We start from the raw sequence: 13,964 nt of genomic DNA on the forward strand, positions 1-13,964 counted from the left end.
CAAGTGAAGCAGCTAAGTAAAGGAAACTTCATTGCAAAAATTGTACCATTTTCGGCTAAAACTGCCTTGACATGTCTGAAACGATGACTGGATACCACCAGCGCTACAGTACCTGCATACAGCGAAGGTGTTTGTTCTACTGAAATCCCAATATCTGTGTAGTTGATCAGCAAACACCAGCAGATATTTTGGTCCTTGTGTTTTTTACTGAAATTCTTTCTCTCTCTCTTTCTCACTAAATATATTGTGGAGCAGTGTTTCTCTTGGTTGCTGAATTTGATGCCTGAAGCACTAAACTTATCAGATTGAGCAGAAACACTGATTAATTCAGAGGCAGACACGCCTATACTGGTCTAACACACTCATAGTCACAGTCATGCATACACACACAAAGCCGTACATGCAAACACACACAGGGAGATGGAATCTGACTGACATCATTTGTATGTCTTGGTGTGTGTGTGTGTGTGTGTGTGTGTGCGCGAGAGCCTAACAGAGCTAAACCCCACACCCTCAACACACACAGAACACACATGCTTTCTTTTAGTCTTTCCAACTTTCCCACACTTCGCTCTTGAGTGATGATGACTTTAAAGCCAATGGCAACACAAATTATGGTCTTTGCCGGTAGCTAGATCAACTTTGCCTTTTCCCAATTTTTTGCCAGATGACAGTAAATGCCATAAAATATCTTTCCCGTCACTCTACTCATAATTTAGGGCTGGACTCTGTACAATCTGTACAAAGTTTCTTTTGTAGCTACTGTTACATGTGGGAGTATTGCCTACGATGCAAAACAAACAAACAAAAAGAAAAAAATACAGGGCTTTCCCCACACTGTTAACTGCTAGTCATGAGATGCTGACAGAGTCAGTTCAGTGGACTGGCAAGTGAAGTAAGTCACTGAGTGGGTGACCTGTGGACTGATTAGAGATGCCATCCACCTCTCATTTACCAACACTGGTCCCTTAGTAGCTAAGTCAGTGGCTGACTTGGACACAGACTTATGTTGACTTTTATTTTTGCCATGCCATAAAAATATAGCTCTCTACATTTTCTAAGTGTGTAGTTTTTGATAGTGAAAAAAACAGATTTGTTTTTCTCAATCTTCATTGTGGACGAATTTAAAAATTCTGAAAAGTGTGGATTGTAAATATGCAAATGTTGGAACTATCAGTGTAAACACAATCAATCCTCCTGTGACCTTTGCAAAATGAGGTCGAGTTAGAGGACAGAGGCTCATCACTTCTTCCTCAGACACGTTCTGCCTTATCAGTCACATCCTGTTTGTAGATCTGTTCTCTTTTAAAACCAGCGACGACTGTTGAGTATTTCACCACAACTTCTCTTCTTGTGTGAGCTGGTTTGGCTTTTGGTCCAGTCCTGGCTCCATATAATCTAACTTTACAACCATCAGACATTACAAGTAGACAACCTCTAACTAATTGCCAGTTTTTCAACCTGTGCAGAAACTTTGACAGCTGGTGAATATTTCACTGATGTCTGACATTATGCAAGTGTGTGTGTGTTTTTATTAGCAGAAAAGAAACCACAGCAAATCCACGTATCATGGAATCTTTTTGGTACAGTTGGTGTCATTTTCTGCACTGAAAATGTATTTTGAATTATCCAAACGAGGTCAGTGCACATGTTCATTTATACAACCATCTTATTGAATAAATCATATAAAGCCATTGCATTTAGTCTGAATTAACATAAGATTGTGTCCTTTACTTGCCAAGCTTATTCAGTACTGCACACAAATTCATTTTTAAGCTTTTAAAATTTTAAAGGGGAATCCATTTCAGTGAGTGTCATCAATTCTGAACTGTAAAGAGCAAGAAAACAAAATATTTCAACAGGAATCATCAGTATCCACTATAAATGTTATATTTTTCGTTTTAAAGAAGAAGGAGAATGGGAATGAGAAGAGGGATGAATTTTGGGGTAAATCAGGCAGAAGGATAAGGAGGAAGGGGTCTGTTAATCTGGTGATGTAAGACATACAACAAGCCTGCTGGATGACCCTATGTGTGCGCATGCGTGTGTTTGTTGCTCAGTAAGAGGTCCTTGCACTTTAGTCTGTGGAGCAGCCAGTCTGTCACTCTGTCAGAGGTGTGAACAGACTGTTCGTAACACTGTTGCTTGCTTCGTGTGTGGCTGCATAAAGACTAAAGCAGCACAACGTTTAATCTGTAGCTGGTTGCTGACTTAATGTATACCTGCGTCTGTGGTGAGGATTTAGTGTGGAGTATTTAAGCCTGTGTGTCACAGGCAGATTTGAAAGCTTGTGTGATCTCATTCTCCACAGCTAACTTCCTTTTCAATTGTTTTTTTTTTTTTTTACATTTACACATTGTGTAAAGTCAAACCAGATATGTTGTTGCACAGTGCATTTCTAAATATCAGCTGTGAAGCTCATTAAAAAAAAATCTGAACATTATATATGAATCCACTGCACTGACAAAAATGAAAGAAACACTTTGACAACACATCGAATCACAGTGGGGGAACAAATCTATGTGAATACCGTCTGGCTAGTGTGTTAGGAATGAAAAGATGCAACTTAAAATGATACTCACGTTGGGCCGTGCTCCTAACGAAATGACGGATGATGTTCCCCTCCAAGATCTGGACCAGGGCATCACTGAGCTAATGAGAAGTCTAAGGTGCAACCTGGTGGCATCGGATGGAGTGAAACATAATCTCTCCAAGATGTTCTCTTGGATTTAGGTCAGGCGAGCATGGGGGCTAGTCAATGGTATCAATTCCTTCGTCCTCCAGGAAGTGGCTGCACTCTCTCCACATGAAGCTGAGCATTGTTGTGCACTAGGAGGAACCCAGGACCCACAGCACCAGCATAGGTTCAGACTATGGGTTCCAGGATTTCATCCAGATACCTTATGACAATCCGGGTGTTGTTGTCTAGCCTGTAGAGGTCTGTGCATCCCACCATGGATATACCTGCCCACACCGTCACTGTCCCACTACCAAACCAGTCAAGGTGAACGGTTTTACAGCCAGCACCACTTTCCACAGCTTCTCCAAACACTTTCACATCTGTAACATGTGTTCTGGGTGAACCGGCTCTCATCTGAAAACGACAGGGCACAATCAGCAGGTCTCCCATTTCTGGTGCTCTATGGCAAATGCCACTCGAGCTCCATGGTGCCAGGAAGTGAGCGCATGGCTCACTGGAGGACGGCGGGCCCTCAGGCCCCCCTTATGAAGTCTGTTTCTGATTGTTTGGTCCTAGACATTCCTACTAGTGGCCTTCTCGAGGCCATTTTGTAGGTCCTTGGCAGTGTTTATCCGTTTCTTCCTGAATAAACAAGTAGATACCAGAACTGCTGATGGGTTGAGGACCTTCTACTCGCCCTGTCCAGCTCTCCTAAAGTAACCAGGAGTCTCCTGGAGTCTCCTCCACGCTCTTCAGACTGTACTGGGAGACTCCGCTAACCTTCTGGCAATGGCACTTATTGATGTGGCATCCTGGAGCAGTTGGACTGCCTGTGCAACTCTGCATGGTTCAAGTATTGCCTCATGCTAACCATAGTGGCACTGACCCTAGGCAAATGCAAAACTAGTGAAAAACAGAAAAGATGAGGTGGGGGAAAAAAGCCGTGGCCTTCCACTTGGAAAACCATTCCCGTTTTGGGGGTTGGCTCACTGTTGCCCCTCCAACGCATGTGAAACTGATTAACCACCCCTCTGCTACTTTACCGACAGACCAATATTCCAGAAGTTTAACTGACTTGATACCATGTTCTGATTAAAACTTGTTCCTTTCATTTTTGGGCAGTGTATTTAGAATAATTTTAGAATCTGACGAAATGGTCAGAAAATAGAGACTGACAGATTGAGGTCTGCAATAGCTCAGTGACTGTGGGTTAATCACCGTTGTCCTTTTTAGGCTGTATATATTTCGAGCGCGTTCCTTAGCAGTAGATGTGCACGTCCTGAAGTTGCCACAGCAAACAAAATGAGCAGGTTGGATGTTTCTACCTGATATCAGATGCCCTCAGTGCGGTCAGTGTTGGTGCGACTGTATTTACAGAACTGTTTCTAGAAAAGAAACTATGGACAACTATAATCTACGCAAAGCAGGACACACCAGACAGGAGAAACACACGACAGTTCATGCTATTGTTTATCAAGCCATTCTGTGACTTGATGTGACTTCATTTAATATATCCTCGGCCCTAACTGCAGGAATCAGTAAAGAAACAGATGCTTTATAAAAGATTTATTCAAAGAATGAAGACAGCCCTATATTCATATTTGTTCAGACCATGTTGTTGTTGTAGGAGCTGTTTTAAATGTATTGTGATGTATTTAAATGTATTGCTTTGCATAAACTCAAGCATAATGTTGGAGTGACAGCAAATATCTTTGGATCAATACAAAAGAGGGAGAGTGAGGAGTGAAATGTGGTGCCGCTGACGATGAGAAGATTATAGCTGTGTTCAGACTTCTTGGATAATCTGACATTTCCTTTGTAGTGCTGTGACTGACTGTTCAATGGACCTTTGGGTAAAAGCTCACAGCTGAGACAGACAAAGAGTTGTAGGTGTGACGATATGAGTTTAACATTTCTACTTTGTATGTTACATTTTTAAATTGAATTACATGGGCATCCCTGTCCCAACATTTAAATTTAGAGCACACCAAATAAAACCAGAATTGAATTATGGCAACATGTTGTAGAGACCTCATTCCTCCCACGTGTGACCGCACTATTCAGCAAGCAGTCTGTGACGATGCTTTCTACGGGATCTGTGATAATTGTAGCTTAAGTGGCAGAGTAATTACAGTGAAATTAGCCATCATCAAAGAGCTGATTTCCACCACATGGCCCCGAGTCACACAGAACAGACTGGCAAGACCAGCTGAGAGAAATGTGAGCGTGTCATAAAATTGATAATAGAAGTATCCCTTTTCTGAAATGATAAGAAATACAACAATGTTAGATTGTAAGAGTGAGAAAGAGAGAGATGTCATGAGGGAGAAATGATTTATGCCAGAAGATAAAGAGTAAAGAAAAGGAAATGTAATAATTAAAAAGTGACGGATGAATGAAGGAACAAAGAGACAGCAGAGTAAAAAATAATCAGCTTGTTCATATGATTCTAAGGAATACGTGTCCCAAAATAGTGTGTTTGCAGTAGTTATTTTCAGCTTGAATAACAGAAGCTATTATTAGTGCGACTCCAGTGTTCATGAGTCAGACTAAATAAAATGAATCTGTAGTCTAGTCAGTTCCATCACTACAGTCCCTTAGAACAGGCCTGCAGCTGATCCTGGGCCCTGACCTGCACAGCCACTATTTCCTGTGAGATTTTTATATCAATATTTTAATAAGTAAAATTCAACCAAAGCTATTCGGGGTATAGTCCAACTATAGCCAACAATGTTTTTGTATATTTATCTTGCCCTGAAATGTTTGATATCATTGGCTAGTAATAAACTGTCCTGAAACACAAAACCATTAAAGCCATAGTAGGTCATATATTTACTCCAGGTTCTCGTTCATTTTCCACTTCACCACAGTCTGTTTTTGGTTTGGCGTTGAAGAGGCTTAAGTTGGTTAAACATTTTCATAACAATACAAGCCTCAGGAGTATTTGTTTGAATCTTGAAGTGTACATGGTCAAGGTTGAAGACAAATGTTCAGTTGTGGAAAATTCTTTTCAACAAGGCACTTAAGGCTCTTAATGCTTCTTGTCTTTGTGTGGTGGTCAAATGAAGAAAATGTGCTGTTTTTATCCAGTTACTCATTTACTGTGTTCGTGATCAAAACATTTTCTGAACCATCCTTATTTTTTGTGGAAACATGTGGTCAACTTGCAGCCACTATGTGTCTTTTTTCCTTACCATCATCATCATCATCATCATCATCATCATCATCATCATCATCATCATCATCTTCCTCAGCAGTAAGGGAATTATCACACTGGATTTTTCCGTTCCCACAGAACAGGAAGTTTCCACAACATCGCAGAGAGATGAAGCCAGCTGGTTCTCATGGAAGTGGGCCGCTGGTCAGACTGTTGTGATAATGAGCCTGCAGATCCACGGCTCAGATACTGGGGCAGACTGGGAGAGTCCTGGCGTCAGCTATCTCGCTCTTAGCGTATATCATCCACGTTTGTTGTGACAGTGCAACATTTGCTGTGATGAACTCATCCTGTTAAACGCCAGCCACACTCCTGCTGAAGGCCTGTGATAATAATTGTGCGTGCAGTTTTTGTTTGCGCTCCATCTATACTGGTTGTTAAAACCAAATTGTCATTTGCAGCTGCCAGTTAGAGATGAGTGGAGTGCTGTTATTACTGCAGCATTAAAGAACAACGCACATTATTCAGCCATGGTCGTGAGATGGATTGGGTCTCAAACATCGGGAGCTTTTGTGTCATTACCTTCAAACTTGTATTAAAAGTAGGCAGTGACTGTTATACAGGTAGGATTGTCATGTTCTTAACATGTTACTTTGAAAATAATTCAGCCAATTTTGTCCGATTATTAATTAATTATTTAATAATTAAACGCAAATTTGTAGAGAGACGTGTTTCCTCAAAGCAAGTTATCCCACTTTAGTAGTGAATGGGTGATAGTGTCAGAGAATTTCGAAAGATACCCAGCCTCACTCTTGGGCTATTGTTAGCGGAGTTGCATGTGCTATATCGAGTATCGTGTCCTCCTCAAAGACACTTTAAGGCTACGACTAGATTCAAACATTTGATTTTGATTCTATTGTGGCCTTGTCATTTATCGCAAGTACCTGTCACCTGCCTCTATCATTGTGCTCATCATTCTCACCATTATCTTTGTTAGTAGAGTTTGTTGATCAGTCGGATTTTTCCATTCCCACAGATTGGAAACATTCCATGACCTTCCGGAATGTTGCTCAATAACTGTTCCCATGGAAATGGAACTCTGAGAAGATTCCGTCTAGTGATCATAGATACAGTAGATGCCAAGATAGAGCCCTCAGAAATAGGCACTATATTTAATAATGGTGGATAAGCAAGACGGAGTGTTGTGGTCTGGATAATCTTTATTTAGATCAAGAGGAGGAGATCGATCAACATTTGTAATGGATACTGGGACTGGGTGACATCATGTTGGTGATGTATATCAGGATCTGAAGGACTTAGTTAATCGTTATTGATGCTGTACTCAGTTTTATCAGCACACATCTGTGGACGATATGATTGTTGCTGCATAATAGCTTGTTAGCTGGTAGCTTAACATGTATCCGTATGATCCACTGGATGGAAAACTGGATTGTCACACTGCGCAAACTGAATGATTCTAAACTGGGGTGATTTTAGACCACATGTTAAAATGTGGTAACAGACTAAACAAACAACCAAGACTTTTCTGTTTTAATCTGGTCAGAATATATCAGTGTTTGCTTTGGTTTGGACAGAGAGAAACAAGATGAGCTTAGTGCAGTGCTTCTGCAAAACACATCTGGACAACATGCATGCAAATGTAGAGCATATTTATTTAGGTTTGTACTGAACCATCTGAAGATTCTGATGACATTAACTTAAATAACTAAATGTAACAATGTAAAATATTGCTGTTTTAAAGTGATTCAGAGAGAAATGTTTGTATTTTGCTTATTGGTGGGGTGGTAAATGACCAGCAGAGGGCAAAATGTTCCAGTAAATCAATATACTCAAGGCATTATAATGAAGAAAGTCATCAAACTATCCAGATGTAACTACTGAATGATGCACACAAGGACTCTCATCTCCCTCAGACACGTATCCCTGACATGGAACAGCAGTGATAACAGTGATTTAAATTCCGTGTGGAGTAGAATCAGCAGGTCAGCCATAAAAAAACAGTAACAGATGCTGCGTGCGTGTTTGTGTCTGCATGCGTGTGAGCATGCGTGTTTCTGTATATGTGTGAGTTTGCAGTTGTGTAACAGCATGTTTCTCAGCAGAAGGTCTTCCCTCCAGGGGCTCCTTGATCAAATCTGCTTTGGCTGCGTGTGTATAAAATGTTCTGCTCATATTGTCCTTTACACACACCGGCTATATGCACTGATCAGCCGTAAAATTATGACCATATATCCTAATATTGTGTAGGTCTCCCTTGTGCCTCCAAATCAGTGTGTCTCATCAGACAATGGACATGGGCCTTCTCTGGTGTCTGGAAACATATGTTGTTAGTGGGGTCTTTGGGTCCTATGGGTTGAGGGGAGGAGCCTCTGTGGATCATCCCACAGATACATGATTATCTTGGGATCTAGTGAATTTGGAGGCCAGGTCGACACCTTGTGCTGTTCTTCATGTTTTTTTTTTAGTTCAAATTGCGTGGACGATAATATTCAATTAATTTACTGTTTTTTGTTTATTTTTCTAACAGTGAATCACAAAATGCATAAAATGAAATGTATAGATTAACGATCAGAGGATTAGATACTAATATCTCGCTATAAATGTAATATTTTCATTTTCATGCCATCCTCAGCGCACTGGTTTCTGTTTGCAGTACAGTGTATGAAATCCCCTAGTGTGCGTTGTTAATGTATGTTTGCAGAAAAGTGCTGATGGACCGTGTGTTGAATGTTCTCTATGCATTCGTGTGAGTCAGATTAATTATGTACGCAACCCACATGCTAATATAGAAACTATACGTTTTTTATATGCACACTGGATACAATTTTGCAGGTGCAGTGCGTACGTGAGTGAGACTAATGCTGATGTCAGTCCGTAGTGTTATGTAACTGCTGTGATGTCAGCTATCTCAGTTCCTTGGCCTGCTTTCATGTCGAGGTCTGTTTTTTTAATCCACGAGGTCAACACAGCAACGCAATCTGACCTTCAGCAGACACACTGTAGATAGATACACACAAGATTAGATTGGCATCACAAATCAGGAGGTTTTTGATAGAACAAATAATAAATGTGTGAAGTAATATATTTTTAATATCCCATAAAGTCTTGCTCTGCAGTTACTTGATTTTGTGAGTTTCTAAGTGTGTGTGTGTTTTAATAAAGTGGACAAAATGTATGTCATGGTGAACTGTTTTGAGAGCAAATCCCCTCATCAAAATGTTTCTGTCTCTTTCTCTCAACAGAACACGTAACCTCTCCGGTGGTTCTCCCAGACCTCGGCACGCCAAGAAGATCCACTTCATCAAAAACATGAAACAATACGACACAAGAGGCAGCAGGTGCGACGCACACATGTTGTTCTGTATTAACGTTGTTCTGTATCATCAAAATATCCAATTAAATGAAATGGTAATTCAACACTACATTTTATTTTATTTTATTTATGCTTTGTGTATTAATACTTATTAATAGGCAGAAGTTAGAGTAGGTGACATCACCACTGTTCCACTGCTCCAGCCAAGTCTTTGTCCAGGTGTGAACAGTTTTTGGCAGCATGTTAAGTCCTCCTGTCCACAGTTACAGAACAACATAACATGGCAAGGTCAGGACGGACTCACACTGTGGTCGCACTACCTATGAAAATTTAAAGGGCTGCTTGTCTTTTTCAAACTGGAGGCCGACTTCTGCATTTCTTCAGTGCTGTAATGACAGGGTGATGCATCAACCAGTCACATGTCTTTCATTCACCAGTTCACTTTTGAAACGGAATAATGACATAACATTAACAAGCTCTTGAGCAACATTTGTGCTGGCCACCTTCAGTGTGATTATGACATTGAGTAACAGACACACAAGACCAATGCTGAAGAATCTGACATTGCACCATCACATTGCATGTCTGGACTAAAAAGTTCCACTTGAACGTAGACTACAGCTAAGGCTCTAGCACAGACAGCATGTTCTCCAGCTGCATGAAAGGAAATAACTATTAATACCAGCAGGTGGCAGTAGTCTGTATTCATCATTCCAGAGGGGAAACAGAAGATCTTCTATTAGCTGGGAGGCTACGATGTTACAAAGGTCTGGCCTCACCTGAATCATGCGCCTCAGTATTTATTCTAGATTATTATGTTATTGTGAAAATATTTGTGTATTTGATTGCTGAGATGAAGAAGAAACCAAAAACAGCCTCTTGTGTGTCCTTTGCACTCACTTCTCACTTCCATTTCTCCTCTTGGTCACTGGTTCCTTGAGCTGATCTAATCAGAGTAATCTCTGTACTTTATATCACCATGGGTCATAGTTTTGTTCGTTCCATTATGACTCAGTCTCTGAAACCTGTGTACTTGACACACTCGGCTAACATACAGAATTGTGCAGCTATTGCCCTATTGTAGAGGGGAAGTGAGCTTGTGGTTCAACTAGAGGCGCCTGGACAGCGTCATTCTTCCACGTCCATGTCGTCTCCTATTGTATTCTATTCTTGTCCTTCCTTGCCAAGTGTATAAAATAGAGCTCTGGGTCACAGGGCTCCCCGTCAGATAATAATAGACTGACGCATGGTCGTTTTTGAATAGATCCAGCTGGAAGCACCAGAGCTATTTGTAATGCAGCCAAGTCATTACGTTGTCACAGAGAAAACTAAGTGATAGAGGTGTCCTCAGAACTTGTTGTTGAGCCTCAGAGTTTATGTTAACTGAGTGAATTTGAATGCGTCGTAGTAAAAGTGGCCATAGTCGCGTTGCTTTGGAGATTGACAACACACCAACCGCACTGAAACTTTTGGCTTTGGAAAACATGATTTCTGTCTCACGTAGTGAGAGTTCACATTTATGGAGCCTATTAAAAGATTACGTTTAAAAAAAACTTCTGGAGGTTTTGATTATAGTGCAGGTCATGTAATCCATTTTCAAGCATGAAACTAGGAAGAATAAAGAGGAATGAACAAATGTTATCACTGTCACGTGCAGACTACACAATGCATGATTCTACATGCTCTGTGTGCATGTAGAATTTATTAAACATGAGTTTTATCTATATGCGTTGACTGTGGCCATGTAGGTTAACACAATTCATCATGTTTACTCAACAACATATTGGTTTACTCTTAAAAAGTTGTTGTCCTTAAATGTGTCATTGTGACCTGCATACGGTACATTTGTCTCTTCTTACCAGCTTTCAGGAATCATTCATACATAGGAATAAGAGCTAAGGAGCATTTCATTATAAATTGGTTGTTTCACCCTTTTACATTTGGTGTTTTCATTTTTCATGGATGCCTTTGTTTCATGACTTGTTGATTCTATATGTAGTTCATCAGATTTAACCTCAGGGTTAGTAGTTCAGTTCTCAGTAGGAATCTTGTTTTTCTTGAAGGTGATTGTGGAACATTGTGTGTCCAGTGTTACGAGGTGTGTGTGAGTGAGTGAATGAATGAATGGATGAGTGGATGAGTGGAGGACGACCCAGCAGTCACGTTTGCAGCATCCCTGTTTTGATGCCTCTGCTCTTTCCACTGAGCTCCCTGGTGACTTCCTGCCCTTAACTTTCCCATGCATCATAGGAAACAAATTGTGTGTCTGTGTGTGTGTGTCAGCGGCAAACACAACCAACAACTGCAAAACAAATTCAAACTCAGACTTTGTCTCATCGGTTGATTAAAAGAGGAGAAGCAGCAGTGTCCAAGTTGAATTGTCTAGCAGGTATTTAGAACTAAACTGAACCACTGAGCCCCTTCTCCAGTTCTGTCCCATTTATTCAATAAATTACTTTTTATAATGTTATGTCCCAAATCATGAATCATGGCCTCATGGCATGACTCCTTATTGATCCGAGAATAGTCTAGTGAATGATGCACCCAGTTCTGAATATCGATCACTTTGTTCCTGTAAAAAAATAACCTAATTGTTTGGATGAGCTGCATTTCTCCCATTTTGTTTTTTGTTTTTTTTGTGACTTTCAAAATAAAGTGCAGCATATACGCCTTTAATTCGTAAGTCCTTCAGTCTAATATCAAAGACTAGTGTGAAAAGCACTTTTAAATGAATTCTTGTTAACATCTTGTATTTCTGTTGCAGTCTAGCTAGCAGTAAATTCTACTTCTCTTTTCTCTCTCTATTCTATTCTATTTGCTAATATTGTTTAATCCAGATTATGTAACTTCTTTGGATTTGCTGCCCTCTCTGCCAGGATTCTGATTAACTGGACAGCTGGATGGTGTCTTAGTCTGATTTGGCTCAGTTTTAAATTGGGAGCATTTGCTTCTGTTCTATCCGACGGCCTCTTGTATGTTTAAGCGTTGACTTCATTGTGGAATTCAGACAGTGTGTGGTCTTTGTGTGTCAAAGAAGCACAAGGTTAGTGATTTGAGATCTCCCAGTGGCTGTTTATAGCAGTAAGTGATCCTCTCGGAGATAAGTGTGTGTATGTTTTCACACAGCATGAATCATTTTCCAGTCTCTTTGGTTCCTGTGCCAAACATAATGACTGTAAATGTTTCCCTCTTGAGAAAAACCGGGACAGCAATACTGTGGTGTCTGCTCCTCGTGGGTTTATACTCCAGAGGAGCTGCAATATAGAAACAACAACACATGCTCACTGTGTTCCAGTGAAACCCTAACATGTCACTGTTATGAGAGCCGAGGGTAAAGATGCTACCCACAGCTCAATTAGGAGTGTGTCAAGTGTGCATGTTCTCTTTATCCTGCTGTTATTCTCACTTTATAGATCCTTGAGGTACAAGCACAGGACTTCAGGTTCCAGCAACATTTACTTGGTGTGATCCTCACAAATAACATGGCTTTGTATAATAAACTTTTCCTGCTCTCTGTACTTCTTTTCATTGTTTACATCATATTTCTAGCGACAGGGTGAAATGTTAAAGACGATCTTTAATGTGAACTCTAAGAGTTAAGATTGGAGCACAGATGAAGACGGGAAAACAGATGAATTGATAGGAGTGATAAAAACTCATTCAGTGTTATCACATTTGTTCTTTGTTGTGCAATAAGAAGTAGGCAATAAAAGTTTGGTATACAAACACTGGGCAATATACTGTTGAGCCAGTATGTTACAGTAATAGTAATATAACAGTAGTTTAACACTCAGAATGGGAGTAAAATAAACAGACTTTATGGTGCAATATTCAGTTGCCTGTATGTCTGCTGAGGTAGAGTAAACCTTTTACGCTTAACAAGCTTAATAATAGTTGTCATAATTAAAGTTTACCTCAATAACAATTATTTAATAAAGGTATCTAATAAAATGCTAATGATCTCCAGATTCTCCATGGTAACAATGAAGCCTTCATTATTTATGCTTAAAGTAAACAGACAATTATGCAGCATGACTGAGTAACGTAACATTTACACTGATTAAGACATTTAGTCTTCACAGTTATATACATTTCACATTTGTTGAGACTATTGGAACAGCATTATATTACTAACAATAGATTTAACATTTATGGCTTTTTCACACAGTGACATTATTCTAACGAACCCTTTCATGCCCCAAAAGTAAAACTGTTTAACTTCTGCCCAACAGTTGTTTATATTGAACACTCACAACTCCTCTAAGTTTTGGTAATATTTACATTTACTGCAGCACTGTAGTGACCGAAGCCACTGCGTCTTGACTGTCTTTTTGTACTTTACTCTATTTCATGCATGACTCAGCACAGGTTTTGAGGTAAGAGGGTAAGAGGGAGAGTCACCTGTATAGATGTGATAAGTTCATAACCACGGATGTTTGTGTGTTTGTGTTTCAGGATCGTGCTCATCTGTGCCAAGAGGTCTCTATGTGCTGCCTTCTCTGTTCTGCCCTATGGAGAGAGCTTCTACCTCAGGTTGGAAACAAATACACACACTTACACTTTTTTTTGGCTCAGTGTGAGCTAAAGATGAGAGTGAATGAGACAGACAGAAGAAAGAGAGCACAATGAAGTTTCTTCACTGAGACAAAGCGAAAAGAGAGACGCTGTTGCTCAAAAAGTCACTTCTTAGGAAGGGGACAAAGAGGAGGAGGAGGAGGAGTGGGAGTGGGAGAGCTTTGTGAGGATTTTCCCATGTGCCTCAGAGCCCAGTGACTTGACCTTGGGCCTCACTG

At 40.2% G+C, this 13,964-nt stretch overlaps 1 protein-coding gene across 1 annotated transcript in view; it reads left to right on the plus strand.

The window, feature by feature from the left end:
• cables2b (Cdk5 and Abl enzyme substrate 2b) overlaps nt 1–13,964 on the plus strand; it is a 29,933-nt gene that overhangs the window by 5,971 nt on the left and 9,998 nt on the right. The window contains exons 2-3 of the mRNA XM_047582362.1: nt 9,101–9,196; nt 13,627–13,704. Coding sequence (XP_047438318.1) covers nt 9,101–9,196; nt 13,627–13,704 — 174 coding nt within the window. The remainder of the gene's footprint in view (nt 1–9,100; nt 9,197–13,626; nt 13,705–13,964) is intronic.

The sequence above is a fragment of the Mugil cephalus genome, chromosome 1, assembly GCF_022458985.1.
Source record: "Mugil cephalus isolate CIBA_MC_2020 chromosome 1, CIBA_Mcephalus_1.1, whole genome shotgun sequence".
Lineage (NCBI taxonomy): Eukaryota > Metazoa > Chordata > Actinopteri > Mugiliformes > Mugilidae > Mugil > Mugil cephalus.